Source organism: Hippocampus comes, unplaced genomic scaffold, assembly GCF_001891065.2.
Source record: "Hippocampus comes isolate QL1 unplaced genomic scaffold, H_comes_QL1_v1.1 scaffold189, whole genome shotgun sequence".
NCBI lineage: Eukaryota > Metazoa > Chordata > Actinopteri > Syngnathiformes > Syngnathidae > Hippocampus > Hippocampus comes.
This window is the reverse complement of record NW_017804802.1, coordinates 471965-498133: the sequence shown is the minus strand read 5'-3', so window position 1 is coordinate 498133 and position 26169 is coordinate 471965. Positions and strand designations below refer to the sequence as shown.

General features: G+C 53.2%; 1 protein-coding gene across 2 annotated transcripts in view; it reads right to left on the bottom strand.

Annotated features, from left to right (window-relative positions):
- The window catches only part of ttn.1 (titin, tandem duplicate 1), an 83186-nt gene that overhangs the window by 15190 nt on the left and 41827 nt on the right, over positions 1-26169 (bottom strand). For both annotated transcript variants that reach the window (XM_019895048.1, XM_019895124.1), the window contains 14 exons: positions 8747-26071; positions 8373-8669; positions 7577-8164; positions 7182-7484; positions 6801-7097; positions 6416-6703; positions 6011-6316; positions 5581-5883; positions 5199-5504; positions 3334-5097; positions 2954-3247; positions 2567-2851; positions 2182-2481; positions 30-2096 (listed from right to left, as the gene is read on the bottom strand). In XM_019895048.1, the coding sequence (XP_019750607.1) occupies positions 30-2096; positions 2182-2481; positions 2567-2851; positions 2954-3247; positions 3334-5097; positions 5199-5504; positions 5581-5883; positions 6011-6316; positions 6416-6703; positions 6801-7097; positions 7182-7484; positions 7577-8164; positions 8373-8669; positions 8747-26071 (24723 nt within the window). The remainder of the gene's footprint in view (positions 1-29; positions 2097-2181; positions 2482-2566; positions 2852-2953; positions 3248-3333; positions 5098-5198; positions 5505-5580; positions 5884-6010; positions 6317-6415; positions 6704-6800; positions 7098-7181; positions 7485-7576; positions 8165-8372; positions 8670-8746; positions 26072-26169) is intronic.

The following is a 26169-nucleotide window of genomic DNA, read 5'->3' as shown; positions in this document are numbered from 1 at the left end:
CGTCGTTCAGATTGCGGAATTGTACTTACTGTAAGGATGCTCCGCAACGATGGTCTCCGACTCGGTCGGCTTGCTGACGCCAAATCTGTTCTCGGCGGAGACCCTGAAGGTGTACTGCATGTACTTGGTCAGGTGACTGACATGGAGAGACGTGCGCTTCACACTGGAGTTGATCAGCTGCCAGGCGCTGGAACCGGATTCGCGCTTCTCCACAATGTAGTTGGTAATGTCGGTGCCGCCATCGTCCTCCGGTGCATCCCAGTTGACGACACAGGATTGGGAGGTGATATTTGAGATCTCAACAGGCCCCAGTGGAGGATTGGGCCGACCCGTAACATTCACGTCAATCGTAAAGGTCTTGGTTCCGGCGACGTTCTCCAGGGTCAGGTAGTATTTTCCACCATCGCCCCTCATGGCGTCCTTGACGGATATGCTCGTTCTGTCTTTCGTCACTTTAACGGAAACTCGCTCCGAGTTCTTCAACCTCATCTCCTCCAGCCTCCAGGCTACCGTGGGAGCGGGCCTCCCACTAATGGGAACGTCAATTGTGAAGACGCTGCCAGATCTGCACGTGATCAGCTGATTGCTGATCTCGCTGAGATCAGCAGCAGGTTCGATGTGTGGCTCTCTGACCAACACTGGAGCTGGAGTTTCCCTGGGTCTGCTGAGGCCAGACTCATTCCTAGCTTTCACGCGGAAGTGATACTCATCTCCCTTGTTGAGCTTTTCGACCACGTAGGAGAGGTTCTTGGCGGTGCCAACCACGAACCACTTATCCGTCCCCTTCAGCCTAGTCTCGATGACGTAACACTGGACACGGCTGCCGCCGTCGTGCTCCGGCTTCAGCCAGCTTAGGGACACCGAGCTGTCTGTGGTGTCCACAATGTCCAGTCTCTTTGGCGGCGCTGGCTCAGCTGTGGCGATGACGGGCTCTGTCATCTCCAGCGGCTCACCGACACCGTGCTGGTTCTCCGCGGAGACCCTGAAGAAGTATGGCACTCCCTCCAGGAGGTCCTGGATTTTCATGACATTCTGAGTGCATTTGCCCCCGGACTGCTGCCACGTGCGACGGGTCGCCTCACGCCTCTCGACAACGTAGTGGTGGATTCGCGCTCCGCCATCGTTGAGTGGAGGCTGCCACGCAAGTGTGACTGAGCCTCTGGACACCTCTTGGAAGGCTAACGCCTGAGGAGCTCCCGGAGTGTCCATGACTCTCACGGTGAAAGTAACGGCCTTGCTACCGCTGCTGTTCTCCAGATTGACAGTGTATTTGCCTGAATCACTTCGAGAGCAGTTTTCAAGATGTAGAGTACTGCTGCCCTCCGCAGTGGTGACCTCTGACATCACACCCAGCGCTCCTTCTTCTTTCAGCCAGGTGGCGACCGGGACAGGCTTCCCCCTGAATTGGACGCCTAGTTTCACTGAGCCTCCAGCCTTGACAATATGCGTTTGCTTGAAGGCGGCATCAATGTCCACCTGCGGCGGTGCGAGTCTGTCGATGGCCCGAGCCGGTTCTAAAGTGGCCATGTCCTCACCTCTCCCGACTTGATTTACAGCGGCCACTCGGAACTTGTACTCAACCCCAGTGTCTAGACCGGTCACCGCGTACTGCGTTTGTGTCACGAGCTCTCCGTTTACTCTGCTCCAGTCAGGTTCATCGCCCTTGGCCATCTCAACAATGTAGCCCAGGATATCAGAACCTCCGTCGTCTGCAGGTTTGCTCCATTCCAGACTGATCGAGGTATTTGTGGAATCATACACGCAGACCACAGATGGAGCACAGGGGATATCCTTTGGCCCGGCAGCCTTAATGGGCAGGGAGATATTGCTCGGAGAGCCGATACCGGCGTCATTCACGGCATTGACCCGGAACTCGTATTCCACGTCCTCGGTGAGATGAGAAACCGTGTGAGCACATTCGGCGATGGGCTTCTTTGAAAGCACCCGGTAGAAACGGACGGTCTTCTTCTCTCGTTTTTCCAGAATGTAGTGAAGAATGGGGCTCCCGCCATCAGATGTTGGAGGAGTCCAGGCCAAAGTTATGCTTTCCGCTGTGACCTCGGTGGCATCAGGAGTGCCTGGAGAATCGGGGGCGGCTGGGAAGAAACGGTCAATGGCAATACGTGAAGAGCAAGAGGAAAGAGATTCTGTCAAATGAAAAAGGTCAATCTCGTGACTTACTGTATTGCAGCTGTGCAATAACGGGGCAGGATTCCAACGGCCTGCCCGCACCAAACTTGTTCACAGCCGAAACCCTGAACTGGTACTCATTGATCTTCATGAGTTTGGTGGCGGCGAACGTGCACTCGCGACAGTCATCGGACACTAACGCCCAAGAGATCTTGGATGTTTCGCGCTTCTCGATGATGTAATGTGAAATTTCTGAGCAGCCGTCGTTCTCCGGCGGATTCCAGGACAGAGTGCATCTGCCCTCCGAGATGTTGCTGAACACGATGGGTCCTAGCGGTTCCCCGGGGGTGTCTGCGTCACGCGAGAGAGTTCGAGTTACAAGTCGAGAAATCCCTTGTAGCATTCTGTGCCGTCATCAACAGAGACAAGTGCGCACCTTGTACTTGAACCAGGAGGTCCTCCTTTTTGCTGCCCGATCCATTGATGGCTTCAACGGTGTAGAGACCGCGGTGAGTACGGTCGGCGTCTCTGATGAAAAGAGTGCTGTATCCGGAAACGGTGACAATATCCATCATCTTTTTGGTGATTTCCACACCATCTCTGTACCAGACCACCTTGGGCACGGGCCGTCCGGCGATGGCCACCTTCACTCTGATGTTGTCACCCGCTTTGACAGTCAAACCCTCAAAATACTCCGGGCCAAATTCAATGTGAGGGGCGGCTGGTTGAGAAGAAAAGGCAATCAATCAGTGGAGTGGACGAGAAACGGATGGTCATTTTATCGCTCACTCTCCCACGCTCCCGCCGGCTTATCTTTGCTTACCGTTCTCGCTTCGGACGACAATCAAACCGGACGAGTTGGACGGGGGACTGACGACTCCGATGGCATTTCTGGCAATCACCCTGAACTCGTAGCGCTCATTCGTCGTCAAGCCCGTCACAGTGTGCTGGCAGTCCTGCACATCAGTCAGGTTGGCCTTGAACCAACGACCCTGGCCCTGACGTTTCTCAATGTTGTAGCCGCTAATCTTGCTACCGCCGTCGCGTTTGGGCGCATCCCACTTCAGCGTGATGGAGTCACCGGTCACGTCAGTGTAGTCAGGCTGGCCCGGAGGATCTGAAAGACAGAAGTTCACCATTTGTCTGGCAAAAGAGCTCGTGAAGAGATTCTTCACTGTGCGTGAGCCCGCGGTTGGAACTCACCGACGGGGCTGACGGCCATGATGGGCTTGCTCTCATCGCTCGTTCGGCTGCAGCCGGCATCATTCTGCGCGTACACTCTGAACGAGTACTCGAGGCCTTCAATGAGACCCGGGACCCTGTAGTCGGTTTCTCTGATGAGCACCGCGTTCACCTTCTGCCACATGACGCTGTTTTTTTCCCTCTTCTCCACATGGAAGCCCTGGATGGGGGTGCCGCCGTCATAAATAGGCTTCTCCCACTGGATTGTCATGCCGTCATTGGTGACGTTATACACAACGGGCCGGCCTGGTGGGCCCGGGGGTCTGAACTGGTGCTTGGCAATGACCATCTGTGAGACCAGGGGTTCACTGACTCCATACCTGTTCTCAGCACACACTCTGAACTGATATTGGACACCCTTGACCAGGTTGGGCACTTTGAACTGAGTTCCCTCCACCCTGGAACACGCCATCTTCCAGTCGGGCTGAGAGGCGTCGCGCTTCTCGACAGTATAGCAGTCGATGTCTCCACCGCCGTCATCGTTGGGCTCATCCCAGGAGATCACGACGCTTTCCGCTCTCACTTCATCCAGGCGGATGGGTCCGAGGGGCTTCGACGGGGGTCCGAGGGTAATGACGTGGATGTGGAAGGACTTTCGGTTGATTTGGTTGTCGAGAGTAAGTGTGAATTTCCCCTCGTTCTCTTTCTTCACGTTCTTTATCATGAGCGTGGCTTTGTTGTCTGTCTTCTTGAAGCGGACTTGGTTGCTTTCCTTCAGAGGAAGGTTGTCCTTCAGCCACGAGACCGACGGTTTGGGTTTACCTCTGTATGGCAGCTCAATATGGACATTGTGACCCAAGCGAACGCAGATTCTTCCATCGGGGTAGTCGGCAAGGCTCGCTTCCGGTGTTATGACATAGTCAATGACCTTGATTGGCCCGATTTTCACAAAGTCACCCTGCCCCTTCTCATTTCGAGCAGCCACTCTGAAGAGCACCTCGGAGTGCTCCTTCAGTTGTTTGACCTCAAACTCGCAGAGTCGGCTCATTCCTCCCAGGGCCCAGTCCTCACCCGCGACTTTCTTTTCGACGATGTAGTCGGAGATGATGCTGCCGCCATCGTAATCGGGCTTGGCCCACTGCAGCGTGACTGACGTCTTTGAGGAATCCTTCATAGAAACGTCTTTGACCGGTCCGGGAGTCTCCGTAGCCTTCACCGGTTCAAGCGTTTCGCACGGTTCACCGACACCGTTCTCATTCTCCGCGAGTACACGGAAATAGAAGGAGCTCTTTTCAGAGAGATCTTCAATGGTGTAAGTGGTGTCGGTGCATTTGCTCGTGACTGCAGAGTATGATCTCTTGGAAGAGTCCTTCTTCTCAACGATGTAGTTGGTGATTTCAGCGCCGCCATCGAGGAGCGGTGCCTCCCAGCAAAGAGTGACTTTTCCACGGGCTACGTCTTTCAGTGTCAGGTTCCTGCACTGAGCTGGAGAGTCCTGGACCTTCACGGACAAGGTTAGCGTCTTGGGCTCTCCTACGCCGTTCTCAATCTTGACTGTATATTTTCCAGTGTCCAGCTTGGTGACCTCACGCATCACAAGGACCGCGGTCGTGTCGGAGTGGTGGAATTCGTAAGAGGGATCGTTGTCAATGCATACGTCTCCTTTGCTCCAGGAAGCGTCGGGAGACGGTCGACCCTTCAAAGGAACAGACAGCTCCACATCCTTGCCGGCCTTCACAATGTAGTGAGTTCTCATGGCGACGTCGGAGTCAATCTGGGCCTCCTCTGTGAAAATGATTTTTCATTTTCAGTCATTTAAAATAAAACAAAAAAACCAAAGGAAACAAGAGGAAGAAGAAATTTCTCAAGTCTGCAAAGTCACTTACCCAGGATATCTTTGGCCTGTACGGGCTCGGTCATCTCCAGAGGTTCCCCGCGGCCAGCGCAGTTGACGGCAGAAACTCGGAAGAAGTAGTTAACGTCCGGCTTTAAGTCATGTACAGTATATTCGGTCATCTTGACCTCTCCCTTTGAGGTAACCATGGCCCAATCTTCCTCTCCCTCCACAAGTTTCTCCACCATGTAGCTGGTCACCTCGCTGCCTCCGTTGCACTCTGGCTTGGACCAGCCCAATGTGATCGAGGTCTTTGTAGAATCCATCACCTTCAGCTTGCAGGGCTCGTCTGGAGCATCTGCGCGGCAAACGGCACGGTCGGCACGGGCGGTCTTCGATTCTCATTTTGGAAGCCGGTCTCTCTGATCGCTTACCGACAGGATCTGCGGCCTGATAGAAGTCGGACACATCAGAGAAGGGCCCTTCTCCAGCTTGGTTGATGGCACAGACACGATACTGGTAATCATTTCCTTCCGTCAGATGGTAGACGGTCTGTTTGTTGTCACGAATGGGGTCTTTGTAAACTCGGATCCAGCGCAAACTCTTTTTGTCGCGCCTCTCCAAGTAGTAGCCGGTAACCGCGCTCCCCCCGTCCACACCTGGGCTTTCCCATTCCACCACCATCGTGGTTTTAGCGATGATGTTCACCTCAGGCGTATGCGGCTGTCCCGGAGTGACTGATGAAAACGCAGAAAGAGCAGATGTGTGATCCCTTTGTGTTTCTTACGACCGGTGACAGGAGAAGATAACTCTCGCTCGACTGTGAAACCGACGGTGAAAACAGGCCTGCATTCCAAAGCTTACCAAAAGCATTCTTGGCAACGACAGCCTCCGACTCCAGCGGCTCTCCCACGCCGTACTTGTTCACGGCCATGACCCGGAACACGTATTCATTTCCTCGCACCAGTTTGCCAACGGAGATGTACGTCTGCTCGTGCCGCTCCGAGACTGTCGACCAGACCACTCTGCTGGTTTCGCGCCTCTCGACGATGTAGTGCGTCACTTTGGAACCGCCCTGGTCGGCCTCACAGACAGGCTCCCAGCGGAAGGTGATTCTGTCGGCTGTAATCAGGTTAAAGTTGATGTTGCCGGCTGGGGGTCCGGGTTTGTCTAAGGAGAGATGAAAAGGGGCCGGCATTCAGCAAAAAGAACCGAAGGAGGAGAGGAAACGTTTCAAACGCGAGAAAAGGAGCAATGTTGTCAGAATACCGAGGATTTCGACCGCAATCGAGGCGGTCGCTGAGCCCAAGCTGTTTTTTATCTTGATCTCATACGAGCCGGTGTGTCGGCGGGTCGCATCCTTGATCAGGATGGCCGCCGAATCGGTTGTGTTTTCCACACACAAGGAAGAAGAAGCGACAAGCTCCTTTCCATTTTTGAGCCACTCAATCCTTGGCTGAGGTTTGGCGATGATTCCCACTCTGATTTTCACGGAAGTTCCGGCTTTGTACTGAACCACATCCAGATACTCTGGAGGAAGGTCAATGGCTGGAGCACCTGCACAACAAAGTATTGACAACGTTCACGACGCCTCGCGTGTTTCTTCACACGTCCAATGACGGCGGCCCAAGAAGGAATGAACGCGAGCGCTCACCGTGTGCATCGATACAAGTGACCGGGCCGGCAATTAGGGAAGGGTTACTGACAGAGCCGACGGCATTCTTTGCAAACACCCTGAACTCGTAAGACTCGTCCTGGTTCAGCCCAGACACCGTGAAGGCCATCTCCAGGATATTGGTGAAGTTGGCCTTCACCCATCTGCCACTGGCTGCTTCCCTCCTTTCCACACTGTAGCCGGTGATCTTACTGCCACCGTCGTACGGTGGCCTCTGCCAGGAGAGGCTGACTGAGTTCTTTGTGACTTCGGTGACGTGGACGTTTGCGGGAGGCTCTGTTGTGGGGAAGACAGAAGGGCGCCAGATTACGCCACGGGCAAACGGAAGCCCCGACCATACGAACGCGAAGTACTACTCACCACATGCGTCAATAGCCAGCACCTCTTCGGACGTCTTGCTCATCTTTCCGATGCCGGCGGCATTTTCAGCTGCCACCTTAAACTCGTAGATGAGACCCGGGCAGATGTTGGTGACCCGGAACTGGTTTCCCGGTATTGCTGTTTTATTGATCTTTTGCCAGAGGATGCTGCTCCGTTCCTTCATCTGAAGGTGGTATCCGGTCACGGGATTGCCGCCGTCGCTGACCGGTTCGTTCCAGCAGACGGTCACGTTATCTCTACACACAAAACTAACCCAAGGGGTGGACGGAGGTCCGGGGAAGGCTGGAATTCAAACGATAGAATTGGAGTTAATGGCGCATTTGAAACAGTGAATCGGTCAAGGCTAAGTCATCGACGAAGCCCCGTTGACTTACTGAATGGAAGCTTGATCGTAACTGGCTTGCTGTCAATGTGGTCGCTGACACCGTAGCGGTTCTGAGCCTTAATTCTGAACTGATATTCCTCCCCTTTGGTCAGCTTCGTCGCCTTGATTTCGCTTCTCGCAATGTTAGTCGACACCTCTGTCCAGGCAGGAGTGCTCGTTTCCCGTTTCAGGAGGACATAATTGGTCACGGGACTGCCACCATCATACGCTGGCGCAGCCCATTTCAAGTGCACTGTAGTTTCTCCAACCTCCCCGATCTCCACAGGTCCAACAGGGGGTCCGGGTCTATCCAGTACAATGAAGTTCATGTAGATCTTGGTGGCACCGCCGGGGTTGGAGGCGGTTACTTCGTATTTTCCTGCGTCACTGGCCACGCTTTCATTCAGGGTGATCGTTAAGCTGTCGGGGGTGACTTCGGTCAGTAGTCTTTTGGATCCCTTGATGACAACATTGTTCTTGGACAGAGTCACTTTAGGCATCGGCTTGCCAGTCAGTGGTAGGTCAAAGGTCAGGTCGGATCCAGCTCTGACGTAAACCGTATTCTTGGGGTAGTTCTTCAAATCAAACTCAGGAGCTTCTGTTGAAATTCAAGCAAGACTTGGATGAGCAATGCAAGGCAAACTTCAAGAAAACGGAACGTGGAAAGCAAAAGTGCCGTCCTTTTTACTGCCGAGACTTGGCGTCACATGTACATTCACAATATAGGGTTGCACCGATCGCCGCGCCGCGGTTTGCTGTCGATTGCGAAACATTTCCGACATTCACAGAGACATAAGGTAACGTACCGTGAACTTCCTTGACGATAACCGGCACAATCATCTCTTTTGGTTCGCTTAGTCCAGCGTGGTTCTCAGCTCGCACTCTGAAGAAGTACTCGGCGCCTTCTCTCAGGCTTTTTATCGTGTGGCTCGTGGTCCTCACTGTGGCGCACTTGACCCATTTGGTCATGCCCTTCTCCAGAGCATCGATGAGGTAACCCTTCACTCGACTGCCACCGTCATACTCGGGACGTGTCCAGGCAATTGTCACGCTGTCTTTTGTGACGTTTGCGACTCCGAGTTTCGCGGGGACGCTTGGCACCTCTGTGACACAGAAGCGGACCATTGAAAAGAGAGTTGGCGCGCATCGTGAAGTGAAAAGTGACCTGACTGAACCTTACCTGTTATTTTTGTGCCAGCTTTCGCCTCCTGCGGTACTCCCAGTCCATGTTCGTTCTCTCCGATGACTCTAAAGTAATAGACGGCTCCTTCCAGCAGATCTTCCGCTTTGTACGTCAAAGCGTGGCAGTTGGTTGTGACAGAGACCCAGGACTTTTTACTGGCCTCGCGCTTTTCAACGTGGTAGGCCTTCACTGCATCGCCGCCATCGTTCTCAGGAGCTTCCCAAGCGAGGGTTGCGGAGTCCCTGGTTACTGCCGAAACTTTGACATTGACCGGGGGTCCGGGAGAGTCAAGCACCTTGACAACTAAGGGTAATGTTGCTTTTCCTAACGGGGATTCAATACTGACACAATATTCCCCCGAGTCATTTCTTGTCGACTTTTCGATTGTCAGTGAAGTGCTGGAGTTTGTTGAATCGATTGTTCCTCTGACCTTCAGGTCTGTGCCCTCCTTGGCCCACTGCACCGAGGGAAGGGGTTTACCTTTGAATGGAACGTTGAGGGTAAAGGCTGCGCCGCGCTGAACCACAAGGACTTTGCGCATCTCGATGTCCACATTGAACGCCGGCTCTGCAGTTCTTTCCACCGCCAAAGCCACATCAGAACAGCGGCTGCGGGGACTTCTGCCCACTTTATTTATGGCTTGGACACAGAATTCATATTCCGTCTCAGATTTGAGTCCGCTGACTGTGAACTCCAAGCTTTTGGTAAGCGAAATGGCTTCAACCCATCTCTGCAGTTCTTCTGGTGACTCTGGTTCCTCCTTTTCCCCTTCTTCATATTCCCCGTCATCTTCCGCCACCGCCGGTACTGGTTTGCGAACGTGGGACCTGTATTCTACACTATATCCAAGAACGGGAGCGCCTCCGTTATCACTAGGTGGTTTCCAAGCAATGGACACACTGTCCTTGGTTGAATTCACAATCTTGGGCTTGGACGGAGAAACGGGAACGGCCAGAGGATCGACCGCTCTGAACGAAGCGGAGGTTTCACTCGGAGGGCTCAGCCCAGCGGCATTTTCAGCATAGACCCTGAAGTCATACTCGCACCCCTGACGCAGTTTGGTCGCTACCGTCGTACATTCGGCGACTGCGTCTCGATTGACACGGATCCAGTGCATGCCGGTCTTCTCCCGGCGCTCAATCACGTAGCCGGTGATGGGACTCCCTCCGTCACTCATCGGTTTGCACCACGTGAGGGTCATTGAGTCTCCAGTGATGTCGGTGACGTCAACGTTGAGGGGAGCTGTGGCAAAAGTGTACGGGTCGGTGACCTTGACAGGCTCACTCTCCAAAGCCTCACCGCTTCCATGCTTGTTCATGGCCAAAACCCGGAAGGTGTATTCATTGCCCTTCAGCAGTCCTCTGACGGTAAAGTAGGTTTTGGTGACGTTGTCCTTCACTAGTGTCCAGGCCAAGCGGCTAGTCTCGCGCTTCTCAACAACATAGTGTGTGATCTCAGCACCACCTGGCTCCTGAGGCGGACCCCATGACAGAGTGCATTCCTCAGCCGTGAGACCTGTGATCTGGAGAGGTCCCGCCGGGGGGCCTGATTTATCCAGGATCACGCAATTGATTGGCATGCTAACTGTCCCAGCAATGTTCTGTAGCGTGAGTAAGTATTGGCCCGAATCTCTTCTGATACAGTCTTTCACAATCACCGAGGTACTGGTATCCGTGGAAATGACCTGGATTCTGGCTCTGAGCACAATCTCGCTGCCGTCTTTGCTCCAGGCAACGACGGGCGCAGGGCGGCCTCCGATGTCGGCATGAATTTTCAAAGTTTCTCCTGCTTTCACAAATACTGTTTCTCTGTATTTGACATCCATCATAATCCGCGGCAGCTCCACATCGTCCTTGACTGTGACGGGCCCAGTGTTTTCGGAGGGTTCGCTGAACAATCCCACCGCGTTCTTGGCGATCACGCGGAAGTCATATTGGCTGTCCTCTGTCAGGCCCGTCACCTGGTAGTGAGTCTCAGGCACATTGGTGAAATTGCACCTTGTCCAGCGACCTTCTGGAAGATCCCGATGTTCAACGATGTACCCGGAAACCTTGGCGCCTCCGTCATACTCTGGTTTGTCCCACGACAAGGACACGGATGTTCGGCTCACAGCGGTGACAACGGGGGTTCCCGGAGGATCGCACGGATCTCTCGCCGCGACGGCTTCGGAGGGCTTACTGCATTTACCGATGCCAGCGACATTTTCAGCGTAGACGCGATATTCATACAGCACACCGTCGTCTATTCCGCTGACTTTGTATTCGGTATCCTTGATCATTCCTCGGTTCAACTTGGTCCAGAGAATGCTGGCGCGCTCCTTCCGCTCGAGGTGATAGCCAAGAACGGAACTTCCCCCGTCATTGACAGGCTCGTTCCAGGTCACCACCATATAAGACTTGGTGGCAATCTTAACTGCTGGTGTGGACGGGGGTCCGGGTTGCTTAAAGTTGTATTGCGCTGTAATCGCGGGAGAATCCAAATGCGCGCTCTTTCCGTAGCGGTTGACTGCATAGATGCGGAATTGGTATTCCGCCCCGTGCGTCAGGCGGCCGGCCTTGTAAGCGGTTCTGGCCACGCTGCTTGCCGCCATTTGCCACTCTTGCGTGGTGGTGTCTCTCTTCTCGACGATATAGTTGCTGATGGAGCAGCCGCCATCGTAATCCGGTGGAGACCAGGAAAGCGTGATGGCGTCAGAGGTCACGGCCTCCACCCGAATGCTCGTCGGCGGACTCGGCTTATCCAGGACAACTACGCCGAGTTGCGAGGTGACCGTTCCGGCAGTGTTGGCCAGGGTGATCTCATACTTTCCGACATGCTCCCTGGCGGCCTGTTTAATGAGAATCTTGGATGAGGTCGCCGTGTTTAAGATTGTAACCGAAGGGGTTTGCTTCACAGGAAGACCGTCCCTCTTCCATGAGACGACAGGCTTCGGCCTGCCTCTCAATGGAACCTCGATGGCCAGGTCATCTCCGGCCTTGACGCTGTATGTTGTGAATAACAAGTTGACCGATGGCTCAATCGCCACATCCTTTGCGACCACGGGCAAACCGAGCTCCTTCGGCTCACTCTTTCCCTTCTCGTTGATTGCCACAACTCTGAACAGATAGGTTTCGTTGGGAGTCAGGTTAGGAACGGTTGCCTCTCTCACCTTGACTGTGCTGGCCGTGCCCCATTTTTCACCGGTCTTGGGCTTGAATTCCACGTTGTAGCAGATGACCTTACTGCCACCATCGTGTGCGGGTTTGTCCCATGAGAGTGAAACGCTGCTTTTCGTCACATCAACCACGGTTAAATTGCTTGGCGGCAGGGGCACCTCAGACACTTTGATTTCTTTGGTTTCGACCATCACTCCTTGGCCGTACTCATTCACGGCACAAACCCTGAAGTAGAAAATGCCACCCTCTGGCAACTCTTTGATCAGGAATGTGTTGGCTGTGCAGTTGCTGGTGACAGTCGTGTAGGCCTTACGCACAGACTCCCTCTTCTCAACGATGTAGTTGGTGATTTTAGACCCACCGTCGGTGAGTGGCGTCTCCCAGGCAAGCCTCACCGAATCCTTTTTGAGATCCTTCACTGTCAAGTTCTGCGGTGCGCTTGGAGTGTCCAAAATTCTGACGGAGACAACGGCAGACTTTGAGCCACTGCTGTTCTCCAAGGTGAGCGAGTATTTGCCACTGTCCCACCGGTTCACGTTGTCAATCACAACCATGGTGTATGAGCTGGTGGTGTCAATTACGGCCCGACCTGTGAGAGTACCGTCAATTTTTTCCCATTTTACAGACGGCTCTGGCCTTCCTCTGATGGTGACAAACAGACGCAATGTACCACCAGCACGTACAGACACCACCTTTCTGAGATCAGCATCAAGTTCAATCTCCGGTGCTTCGAGCCTGTCCACAGCAACCACCGTGCCGTGGACGTAAGCGGCCTCGCCCACTCCCTCTGAGTTTATGGCGCAGACACGGAACTGATATTCTTCAGATTCTTTTAGGTCCGTGACAGTCAGTTTAGTAGCCTGAATGCCGGAGGGCGGCGTGCATACGGCCCACTCTTTTTCGACCGGTGTGTCCACTGCCGGGGCAAATTCTACTTCCTCTTTTGATTCTGGAACTGGTGTGTGCTCTCGCATTTCCACTATGTAGCCCTTGATATAGGCACCGCCATCAAAGTCAGGCTTGCCCCAGGAAAGTGAGACGGAGGACTTTGTGTAGTCCGTCACCTTGGGATGGTGTGGGGGCCCTGGGGGTTTTGTGGCATCGCAAGCTCTGTAAAGTAGGGACAGTTCACTGAGGTCTCCAACTCCAGCCTCGTTCTCAGCTGCAACGCGGAACTCATAAAAGCGATCAGCCATCAGTCCCGTCACTTTGAAGTGAGTGTCTGTCAGTTTTTGCCTGTTGCACTTCGTCCACCGGACACTGTCCTTGTCACGTTTCTCCAGGTGATAGCCTGCTATGTCTGCCCCACCGGTCTGTTCTGGAGCCGACCACGACAGAACTATGGAATCTTTTGTGATCCGACTTGCCTCTGGTGTTCCCGGAGCGCTAGGCGGTTTGTAGGGATTGCGTGCGACGATGGGCTCGCTCTCAAGACTATCACCAACGCCATACTTGTTAACAGCCTTGACTCTCAAAATGTATTCGTTCCCTGCGAGAAGGTTTGTAAGCTTGTAATAGAGACCCTGAATATTGGCGGCAGCCACTGTCCAGGATAGACTGCTGGTCTCTCGCTTCTCCAGGATATAGCGAGTGATGTTAGCACCACCATCCAGGGATGGCTCAGACCAGGCGAGGGTACATCTGTCAGCCATGATTCCTGTCACCTTCAAGGGTCCTGTGGGTTTTCCTGGTTTGTCAAGGACTTTGACTGTGATGGGGAAGATTTTTGTGCCACCCGGGTTTTTGAGCACAAGTTCATAGTGCCCACTGTCCAATTTGGTCACGTCCTTAATAGTCATGGCAGCACATTTGGTCGTGTTTTTCACTTCGATGCGCAGAGCTCTGTCCATTTCCTTGCCTTCCTTGAGCCAGACCACATCAGGAATTGGTTTTCCGTGGATGTCGGCCTCAAGAGTTAAATGCTCTCCAGCATTGACAACAATAACATCCTTGTACTTGGGGTCCATCGAGGCCCTCGGTGGCTCAATTTCATCGGTCGCGGTTATAGGTCCAGAGCTGTCAGAGGGCTGGCTGAAGACGCCGGCTGCATTTCTGGCAATAACCCGGAATTCATATTGCTCGTTTTCTGTCAGACCGCTGATGTCATACTCGGTCTCCATGATGTTTGTAAAGTTTTCTCTGACCCAACGCCCGTCAGGGGAGGCGAGGTCTCTCTTTTCGACAATGTAGCCATTGACTTTGCTGCCGCCATCATACTGAGGCTTTGTCCACCTGATCTTTATGAAGGTTTTAGAAATAGCGACAGCCTCTGGAGCACCAGGCGGGTCACATGGATCACGAGCGACAAAGGACTCTGAGGCTTTACTGCATCTGCCGACGCCCACGATATTTTCAGCATAAACTCGGAACTCGTATCCAATTCCTTCTTCCAGATTACAGATCTTGAACTGAGTGTCGGCGATGAGCGTCTTGTTCAGTTTGTTCCACAGGATACTGGTCCTCTCTTTGCTCTCTACGTGGTATCCGATCACAGCACTTCCCCCGTCGATGACGGGCTCGTTCCATTCGATGAGCATCATCTCCTTGGTTGCAGATTTGACGTGCGGTGTCCCGGGGGGGCCTGGTGGTTTATATGGGTACTGTATAACAATCGCCTTGGAGTCCAGAGGGGGGCCTTTTCCGTATCGGTTTTCAGCCATGACCCTGAACTGGTATTCTGCACCCGTTTTCAACTTGGTCACTTTGAAAGCTGTCCTAGCTAGCTGTGTGGTGACCGGCTGCCACGTATTGCCAGTGGTCTCTCGCTTTTCTATGATATAATGCTTCACCTGGCATCCACCCTTGTACTCTGGGGGCTCCCATGAGAGGTGGACAAAGGTGTTACTCACCTCAACAACTTTCAGTGGACCACTCGGTGGACCTGGCTTATCAAGAATAATTATGTCCACGTGAGCAATGAACGTGCCCACCGCGTTGCTTGCCGTAATGGAGTACTTTCCAAAATCCTCCTTGCACGCTTCAGTGATCTGAATACCGGTCGTTGTAAGAGTGTTCACGATGTTGACTCTGGAGGTCACCTTCAGAACCTGACCATCCTTTGTCCAGGTGACTCTAGGTTTGGGCCTGCCAAGCACAGGAAATGCCAAGGTCAGCTCTTTTCCTGCTAGCACGCTGTAAGTGTCGAACTGCATTTGAATGCTTGGATCCAAGGTCATGTCGCTGGCAACAACGGGTGCCACAAGTGCCTTTGGCTCACTCTTTCCCTTCTCGTTGTAGGCAATAACACGGAGCAGATATTCCATACCGCTCGTGAGGCCTGCGACAGTGCCCTCGCATGTCTTTGTGTTTGCAGCAACACCCCACTTATCTGTCCCCTTGGCCTGCATCTCAATGAGGTAGCCGGCAATCCTGCTACCTCCGTCATGCTCAGGTTTTTCCCAGGCCAGTGACACGCTGGCTTTGGTGACGTCGACCAGGGAGACGTTCCCGACGGGGAGCGGTACCTCGGACGCCTTTGAAGCCGTCTTGGTTTCATTTGCCTGGCCGACACCGTATTCATTCTCAGCCATGACTCTGAAGTAATACAGGGCACCCTCGATCAAGTTCCCAACCTTGAATGTTGTCGTCGTACATTTGGTCGAGACATTTGCATAGGCCTTCCGGGTCGATTCACGCTTGTCAATGACGTAGTTCTTAATTTTAGAACCTCCATCGATTAGAGGTGCATCCCAACCGAGAGTGATCGAGTCCTTCTTGATGTCTTTCACTACAAGGTTTTGCGGGGGTCCAGGCGTATCAAGGACTTTAACAGTAACAAACTCTGACACGGACCCACTGCTGTTGGTCAGGGTCAGAGTGTATTTTCCTGAATCGCATCTGTCACAAGAGTCAATGGACAGCTGCGTGAAGACAAGACCCTTTTCCACCAACGCCTTTTCGGTTAGGTTTGTCTCATCCTTAAGCCACTTAATCTCGGGCGTTGGTCTGCCCTTGAATGGGACGTGGATCCGAACCGATCCCCCGGCCTTCACGGATATTCCCTTCCTCAGCTCGGAATCCAAGTGGATCTGCGGTGGCTCATGCCGTTCCTCTGGTTTCGCGGTTCCTGCAAGAACGGCTGGCTCACCAACTCCAAGTTTGTTCAGAGCGCACACCTGGATCTTATATTCCTGACTCTCTGTCAGCTTGGGGATCTCATATTTGTTAACACGCAAGCCGGTGGGGGGAGTAACCATGGTCCATTCTTCTTGCTCAGCCTTGCAGACTTCAACAATATATCCCAGAATGGCGCTGCCACCGTCAGACAATGGCTTGCCCCACGACACCGTGATTGAGCTCCGTGTGGAGTCGACGACGTTGACGTATGCAGGGCACCCGGGTTTGTATTTAGGATCGCAAGCCTTACAGTACGAGCTCGGTAGACTGGGCTCTCCCAAGCCGACGACATTCTCAGCAGCCACTCTGAACTCGTACTCATGGCCGGTGGTTAGGCCTGTCACTCTGAAGGAAAGGTCGGTGACTTTCTGTCTGTTGCATCTGGTCCACTTAATTCCCGCTCTATCCTTCTTTTCAACAACGTAATTAGTAATTGCACTGTCACCGTCAGACTCCGGGGCAGTCCAAGCGACAGTCATGCCGTCATGGGTAATGTCGGTTACGTCCTCAATGTGAGGTGGACCAGGAACAACAAACGGTGTCTTCATGATGACCGCACCAGACTCCAAGGGGCTGCTCGCGCCATAATTGTTGACCGCCATAACACGGAACGTGTACTCGTTACCTTCCAACAAGTTGGTGACTTTGTAGCATGTGGTGGTGCAGCTGGAAGAAACAACAGTCCAAGCCAGACGGCCGGTCTCTCTTCTTTCAATGACGTAATGCGTGATGGGATTCCCCCCGTCGTGTAAAGGAGCGCGCCACACTAACGAGCATCTATCCTCGGCTACGCCAGCTACGTGAAGGGGTCCCTCGCAGGGGCTCGGTTTGTCCAAGACCAACACTTTGAAAGGCACAGTTTCCGTGCCTGCCTCGTTGCTTAGCTGGAGTGCGTACATTCCACTGTCGGCTCTCGTACAGTCCTTAATGACAACGAGCGCATGAGTTTCTGTATTTCTTAAGTCAAGCCTGAGCGTATTTTCGAGTGGAGCGTCATCCTTGAACCACTGCATTGCCGGCGGTGGTTTCCCACGAACATCTGCGTCCAGTTTGAACGTCTCCCCAGCATTGATGACGACGGTCTTCGTGAATGCAGGGTCAACGGAGAACTGAGGAGCCTCAATGCTGTCGCTCGCAGCGATTGGCCCGCTGTTGAACGATGGCTTGCTGACAGTGCCGACGGCATTTTTGGCCACGACTCTGAAGTCATATTTGGAATTTTCCGTGAGGCCAGTGGCCGTGAACTGGGTCTCAATCACATTGGTGAAGTTTGCCTTGACCCAACGGCCTTCTGGCAAGTCACGCCTTTCCACAAGGTAGCCGGTGATGTGACTGCCACCATCATATTCCGGTTTAGTCCACTGGATAGTAATGGCATCTTTGGTCACGTGGATAGCTTCCGGTGTACCGGGAGGATCGCACGGGTCTCTGGCCACGCAACCCTCTGAAACCTTACTCCACCGTCCGATGCCCACGATATTTTCAGCGGACACCCTGTATTCATACTCGGTGGCTTCCTCTAAGGGGTGGCTCTTGTAACTCGTCTCATGAATGAGCGTCTTGTTAATCTTGACCCACAAAATACTATTCCTCTCCTTTCTTTCGAGATGGTAGCCGAGGACCGGACTGCCCCCGTCCGAGATGGGCTCGTGCCACTCCACCATCTGGTGATCTCTTGAGAGAGAGGAGATGAATGGCGTGCCCGGCGGGCCAGGTTCTCTGTATGGGTACTGAGCAACGACAGGAGACGAATCGAGGCCATGACTCTTCCCGTACCGGTTTTGAGCAATGATCCTGAACTGGTACTCGGCTCCAGTCTTCAACCTGGGCACTTTGATTGTGGTTCTGGCACAGTTATTATTGACATTTTCCCATGTTGTCGTTACGGTCTCTCTTTTTTGCACAATGTAGTTTGAAATCTGACAACCGCCATTGTGTTTTGGTGGATCCCATGAAATGGTCACGCTACTCGTTGTAATTTCATCAAATCTCACTGGGCCAGACGGGGCGCCAGGCTTGTCAAGTACTATGACCTCAATGGTGGCTTCTTTCTTTCCAGCGGAGTTAGCGGCACTGACGCAGTACATGCCTCCGTCGTCACCTGCTGCCTCCTTAATGCTCAGACTTGCATGAGTCTGAGTGCTGTGGGTGTTCACTCTGGTGGTGAACTTCAAAGGTGCTCCATCTTTCGTCCAAGCCAGTGCTGGTTTGGGGCGTCCAAAGATCGGCACTTCAATTTTTAGATCTTTACCGACATGGACGCTGTAGCTGCTAAAAGTAGGCCGAACATCGGGCTCAAACGTCAAGTTCTTTGCAATGACGTGGCCAGAGAGGACTCTGGGGTCACTTTTGCCCTTGTCGTTTAGTGCGAAAACTCGGAACAAGTATTCCTCCCCTGGGTTGAGATTGCAAACGGTCGCCTCCATTGTTTTGTATGTGTTAACCCCAGACCACTTCTCTTGGCCCTTAAGCTGTACCTCAAGCAAGTACTGGATGACTCTGCTTCCGCCGTCATATTCTGGACTTTCCCAGGCCAGAGAGATGCTTGTATTTGTTTGATCTGTAACAGTCAAGCTCCTGGGAGCCTGCGGCACCTCCGAGACCTTGAGGGGGTCAACGGTCACGGCGGGCAGCCCAATACCATACGCATTCTCGGCAAGAACTCTGAAGTAATAACTGCAACCCTCCTGCAGTGGCTCAATCTTCCACGACAGAGCATGGCAATTTGTTACCACGGCAGCATACGTTTTGCGGGTGCTCTCTCTCTTTTCCACAATGTAGTTTTTGATTTTGGATCCACCGTCCAAAAGAGGTACTTCCCAAGCGAGGGTCACGGACTGGCTTGTAATTTCTTTCACGGTCAGCTTTCCAGGCGCGCTCGGTGTGTCCAGAACCCGAACGACGACAAATGCAGATTTGGTTCCACTCGAATTCTCGGCAGTGATTGTGTATTTCCCACTATCGGCTCTGTTCATCTGGTCGATCACGAGGGCCGTATAACTGCTGGTCACTTCAACTTGAGCCTTCTCCTGAAGTGGAGCATCGTCTTTGTCCCACTTAATGCTTGGGGTGGGTCTTCCCTTGATTGGAATAAAGAGTCTCAGTGAAAGTCCGGCCTTAATTGTCACAATCTTTCTCAGTTCCGGGTCGATGTCAAGGTCCGGTTCATCCGCTCTGTCCTGGGTAACAACTGCTCCGGCGACATCGGCATGTTCGCCAATCCCAACCTTGTTGCTAGCGCACACTCTAAATTTGTAAGCTTGATTTTCTTTCAGGTTTAAAACCTCAAACTTGGTCTTTCTGACACCTGTTGGCGGCGTGCACGTCAGCCAATCCTCTGCAGGCGCATCTGGGCCAGGCACCTCTGCAGCCGGAGCGTCAATCTGCGCCTCGGCGGCTGCGACTTGCCCCGTGGAGGCGCAGCACTCCACGATGTATCCCTGGATCTCTGAGCCACCGTCAAAGAGAGGCTTGCTCCATGACAGAAACACTGAAGATTTGGTTGTGTCGATAACTCTGGGGTTCTGTGGCGGGCCGGGCCTGAAGACAGGATCAAGGGCTTTGTAGTATACCGTCGGTGAAGTCGGCTCGCCGACACCCACAGAATTCTCTGCTGCAACCCTAAATTCGTAACTGTGGCTTTCCAGGAGCCCCGTGACCTTGAAAGTCAAATCTAACACGGCTTGCCTGTTGCACCGAATCCACCGGACACCTTCTTTGTCATGCTTTTCAATGACGTATGTGGTGATGGGACTGCCTCCATCCTCATTGGGAGCCTCCCATGTGAGCACCATCGAATCCTTTTTCACATCTGCAATCTCTAAGCCTTTGGGCGATCCAGGGGCTGTGTAAGGATCTTTGATAATGACTGGCTCAGATACAAGCGGCGCACTACTACCAAATTCATTGATAGCATGCACTCTGAAGATGTACTCATTTCCTTCCAGAAGCTTTGTGACCTTGTGGCAGGTGTTCAGTACTTTTGGATCCACAATAGTCCAGATGAGTCTGCTGGTTTCTCTCCTCTCCACGCTGTAGTGGGATATTTTGCTACCTCCGTCTTGTATCGGGGCTTTCCATGAAAGACAGCATTGGTCTTTTGTGATATCTGTGACAGTCAGTGGCCCTTGCGGTTCGCCGGGTTTATCCAAAACGACCACATTCACCTGTACAGCCTTTTCTCCTCCTGGATTTCTCAGCAGCAGAGTATAGGCGCCGCCGTCGGAAAGTTTCGCTTCCTTGATAGCGACGCAGGCATAGGTTGCTGTGTTCTTAATCTCTCTGTGGATTGTGTTTCCCATTTCCTGCTCTCCTTTCAGCCAGGTGATGGAGGGCAAAGGTTTGCCGTGGACATTTGCGTCAATCCTAAAATTGTCTCCGGCTTTCACCACAACGGCCTGCGTGTACTCTGGGTCAATGCTGATACGAGGGGGCTCAATCTCATCCCTGGCTGTGATGGGGCCGGTGCTATAAGAGGGGAGACTGAAAACACCGGCGGCATTCCTGGCAATAACGCGGAACTCATACTGTTGATCCTGCACGAGTCCAGTTGCGACATATTCTGTCTCTAGGATATTAGTGAAGTTAGCCTTCAACCAGCGGCCTTCGGGAAGCTCCTTCTTCTCCACTGTGTAGCCTGTGATCTTGGCACCACCGTCATACTCTGGCTTTGTCCAAGCGATGTCAACCGAATCCCTCGTAATCCGGGTTGCCTCAGGTGTACCTGGAGGGTCGCAAGGATCTCTGGCGACGTGACCTTCTGACACCTTGCTGACTTTGCCGATGCCCACAATGTTTTCGGCATAAACTCTGTACTCATACTCCATTCCTGGTTCGAGGCCCGTGGTCTTGAAGGTTTGGTCCCTAATGAGTGATTTGTTCAGTTTGACCCAGAGGATGCTGGTTCTCTCCTTGCGCTCCAGATGGTAGCCCAAGATAGCACTGCCTCCGTCGTTGACAGGTTCATTCCATGCCACCACCATGCTGTCCTTTGTGCACATTGCAATGGAGGGTGTTCCTGGTGGTCCTGGAAGCTTGAATGGATACTGAATCACAATGGTCTCCGACTGAAGAACCGGGCCCTTGCCGTATCTGTTCTCTGCTGCGATCCTAAATTGGTATTCTGAGCCAGTCTTCAATCGGCCTGCTTTGACTTTGGTCCTTGCCAGTTTTGGCGACACCATCATCCAGTGAGTTGTGGACGTGTCTCTCTTTTCCACAATGTAGTTTTTGATTGTGCACCCGCCGTCATACGCCGGTGGGCTCCAGGAAATGGTCACGCTGTCAGACGTGACCTCTTCGACTTGAACTGGACCACCTGGCTGGCCAGGCTTGTCCAGCACGACGACGTTGATGTCTGCCGTCGACTCGCCCGCTGCGTTGCCAACGGTAACGTGATAATGTCCAAAGTCATCTTTGGAAGCCTCTTTTATGCTTAGGTTTAACATCGCGTCCGTCGCACCAAAGTTTACTCTGGTCGTTCTCTTGAGTGGCTGTCCGTCTTTGAGCCAGGAGACAGCTGCTTTGGGACGGGCGACGTAAGGAACCTCGACTGTCAGATCTTCACCTGCCAACACGCTGAATGTGCTGAACAACATTTTGACAGCGGGTGAAATGACAAGGTCCTTCACAATGACAGGCACGCCTATTTGTCGAGGGTCACTTGTTCCCTTGTCGTTTCTCGCCGCGACGCGGAACATGTATTCTTCACCGGCATTGAGGCCACCAACGGAGGCTTCCGTTTCTTTCACGATCACAGCCTGTGTCCACTTCTCCACACCCTTAGGTTGGACCTCCACAACGTAACAGCCGATTCTGCTTCCGCCGTCATGCTCCGGCTTTTCCCACGAGAGTGTGACACTATTCTTCGTAACGTCCTTCAGACTGATTTTGCCCGGAGGCTGGGGTTTCTCGGAGACTTTAACTGACTCGCCGGTCTCAATAGGCAGGCCAATGCCGTATTCGTTCTCTGCCAAAACTCTGAAGTAATAGTTGCATCCTTCCAGGAGCTGCTCGACAGTAAAGGTGGTGTGATGGCACATGGTGCTGACTGTGGCGTAAGCCTTCCTTGTGGACTCGCGCTTTTCAACGATGTAGTTCTTCACCTTAGCCCCCCCGTCGTTTGCCGGCGGGTCCCAAGTTAGAGTGACCGACCGATTTGTCACACCGTCAATCTTTAGATTCTGCGGAGCACCGGGCGTGTCGAGAACCCTGACTTGGACTGTGACTGTCTTCGAGCCAGAGCTGTTCTCCACCGTCAGGTTATACTTTCCAGTGTCAAATCTGTTGACATTTCCAATGACGAGGGACGTGTACGACGTGGTGGTGTCAATTGTGGCTCTCTCGACGGGTTCGCCATCCTCTTTGGTCCACTTAGCCTGGGGAGCGGGCCTGCCTCTGATAGGAACAAACAGTCTAAGTGTGCAGCGAGCTCGGAGGGTGACCACCTTGCAGAGTTCTGCGTCCAAATCGAGGTCTGGGGGGAGGAGTCTGTCCTCGGCCTTGGCGTTGCCGGGTACGGATGCGGGTTCGCCAATTCCTTCGCCGTTAACAGCAGAGATGTTGATTTTATACTCCTGACCCTCGGTCAGATTGACGATTGTGAATGAGGTGGCGAGGAGTCCTTCCTTTGGGGTCACAATTGTCCACTCCTCCTCCTCCTCCTTGTCTGAGGGGATACACTTCTCAACAAGGTAACCAGTGATGTCAGAGCCTCCATCATAGGCCGGTTTGTTCCAGGCCACGGTAATAGATGACTTGGTCGTGTCCAGGATTCTGGGGTTGCACGGAGGCCCCGGTTTGTACAAGGTGTCGGTGGCCTTGTAGAACGGACTGGAGAGGCTCGGTGCACTGAGACCGGCGGCATTCTCCGCAATGATCCTAAATTCATATTCATGGCCAACAATCAGACTTGTTGCCTTGAATTGCAGATCTTGCACCTTCCTCTTGTTGCACTTGACCCAGCGGTGGCCTGCCCGGTCTTTCCTTTCAATGTTGTAGTTTGTGATTGGTGTTCCACCATCACTCTTTGGCGCCTGCCACACAACGACCATTGAATCTTTGGTGACAGCAGTGACCTGGGGATTCTCAGGCGCATCGGGAACCTTGTAGGGATTCTCAGCAAGAATGGGCTCTGACTCAAGAGGTTCACCCGAACCAAATCTGTTCACGGCCATAACTCTGAAGATGTACTCGTTTCCTTGAAGAAGCTTGGTCACTTTATACTCTGTCGCCTGCAGGTCTGAAGCAACGTGTGTCCAAACAAGTCTGCTTGACTCCCGCTTCTCAACGACGTATCCTTCAATCTTGCCGCCACCGTCATCTAGCGGCGGGGCCCAAGTTAGTAAGCAATTGTCAGCTGTGACATTTGACACCCTCAGAGGTCCGAATGGTGGGCCGGGTCTATCCAGTACCTTCACTCTGAAGATGTGCTTGGAAATGCCACCGACGTTTGCGGCAGTCAAAACGAATTCCCCTCCATCGGATCTGACGGAGTCTTTGTTGCTCAGTGTGGTTGCCATTTCATTGAACTTCACGTCCAGTTTCAGTGTGTTCTCAACCTCTTTCCCATCCTTGGTCCAAACCATGGATGGGGTCGGTTGACCCGAAATGTCAGCTTCCAGCTTGAAGGACTCTCCCGCCCTCAGCAAAACCACATCCTTAAAGATGGCGTCCACCATGATGCGCGGCTCAACGATGCTATCCGTGCACGTGATGGGGTCAGAGGGCTCCGACGGTCCACTCACAGCTCCTGCCGAGTTTCTGGCCATGACACGGAACTCATACACCGCATCTTGAGTCAATCCGCTGACGGTGAACGTTGTCTCAATGATGTTAGTGAAGTTTGCTCGGATCCAGCGACCGGCGGGAAGTTCTCTCTTCTCCACCGTGTAGCCAGTGATTTTGAAGCCGCCATCGTACTCGGGCTTTGTCCACTTGATGGTGATCACATTTTTGGCAGTAAAAACAGGCACGGGTTGCCCCGGGGGATCCACGGGGTCCAAGGCCATTATCGCGTCGGAGGCTTTGCTGGGCTTGCCAATTCCAGCCATGTTTTCCGCCATCACGCGAAACTCGTAGGCGGCTCCGTCTTCAAGCCCGGTGGATTTGAGTACGTTTCCTTTCACAAGACCCTTGCTGATTTTTTGCCACATGATGCTGCTTCGCTCTTTTCTCTCCACGTGGTATCCGATGACTTCGTTTCCACCATCGGAAACGGGTTCATTCCAGCCAATTGTTATGGAGTCCTTGGTGAACGCCACAACATGCGGCGTGCCAGGCGGTCCGGGAACTTTGAACGGATAGGCAGCCACGACTGACTCCGAGGTTATGGGAGGTCCTGCGCCATATCGGTTCTTGGCCTTCACTCTGAACTGGTACTCTGAGCCAGTAGTTAAGCGCGTGGCTTTAAACGAGGTACGAATGGCCACGGAAGTCAGCTCCGTCCAAGTCTGCGTGGTGGTGTCTCTGATCTCAACCACGTAATTGGTAATTGGAACACCGCCGTCGTTCTCCGGAGCATCCCATGCAAAAACACAATAGTTACGAGATATTTCGGTCATCGTAATCGGTCCTTTGGGTGGGCCCGGAACATCGTGCACTTTGACAAAGATGTTGTCGATCGCAGAACCGACAATGTTCCTCGCGGTCACGGTATACACTCCGCTGTCCGCTCTGGTGCATTCACCGATGGCCAGGACAACCGTCGCGGCGGTCGTCTCCACGTTGGTCCTCTGGGTGAGCCTCAACGAGTTTCCGTCCTTCTGCCAGGTGACCGCCGGCCGGGGGCGCCCCATCACAGGAATTTCAACCCTGATGTTGTCTCCAGCTTTAGCGATGACAGTTGACTGACACACACCGCGCAGGTCAAACTCCGGCAGGGAGGTCGAATCCTTGACAATGATCGGCTTGCTCTCGCGTGGCGCGCTTCTTCCCGAGTGGTTGACCGCCATCACACGGAAGGTGTATTCTTCATTCTCATTGAGATTCTTCACCGTGAAGTCCATGTTCTTGAGGCTCGTGACGTGGGCCCACTGATCGGTTCCTCTCTTCTGGGCTTCGAGGACATATCCCGTTAGCCTGCTTCCGCCATCGTGCTTGGGTTTGGTCCAAGCCAGGCTCACAGAGTTCTTGGTGATGTCGGTTGGAATTAGGCTTTCTGGAGGACTCGGTGCCTGGGAGGCCCGAATAGGATCGGGAGTTTCAACGGCTTCACCGACGCCAAACTCGTTCTCGGCAGACACTCTGAAGTAGTATTCGCAGCCTTCGCCCAGATCGCCGATTTTGACCGAAGTCGTGGGACAGTTTGTCACAACGGTGGCAAAAGCCTTGCGAGTTGATTCTCTCTTTTCGATAATGTAATTTGTGATCCTGGCGCCGCCGTCGATGAGAGGCGTCTCCCACTGAAGGGCAATCGATTCCTGATCTATATGGACCGCTTTGAGGTTGAGAGGCGGCCCGGGGGAATCCAAAACTCTCACGTGAATGTTTGCCGTCTTCTTTCCAGCAGCGTTTTCGAGGGTGAGCTCATATTTACCGCCATCGATCCTCGCACTTTCGGGAACGATCAGCATTGTAAACGACTCGGTGCTGTCGATGACGGCACGCGGCACGGGACCGTTCTCCTTGGTCCAGGTCACGGTCGGCGTAGGGCGTCCCTTGATGGGCACAAAGAGGCGAATGGAACAACCGGCCCTGACGACAAGAGTCCTCCTGAGCTCCATGTCCAATTCCAAATCGGGTTCAGCCGCGCGCTCCGCGACCTCAACCAGATCGGCCGTTTCAGCAGGATCACCCGTGCCCTTAGCATTAACCGCGCTGATTCTGAAGTGGTATTTGCTGGCGTTTTCAAGGCCAGGAACAACAAACTCTGTGATTCTCAGCGCAGACGACGGCGTGTCCTTGACCCAGTCTTCTGTTCCTTCCTTTCTGTGCTCGATCACGTAACCGGTGACATCGAGCCCGCCATTATCCAGTGGTTTTCCCCAGTTAAGAGTGGCGGTGGTCTTGGTGGTGTCTGTAACCCTCGGATTTACTGGAGGTCCAGGAACATCTGCCAAAACCCCCAAAAGTCGGCTTTGAGCACACGTATCACACTGCAGATCAATACGTAACATCGATCGGCATTCTTGTTTGCTTGCAAATGGGTTT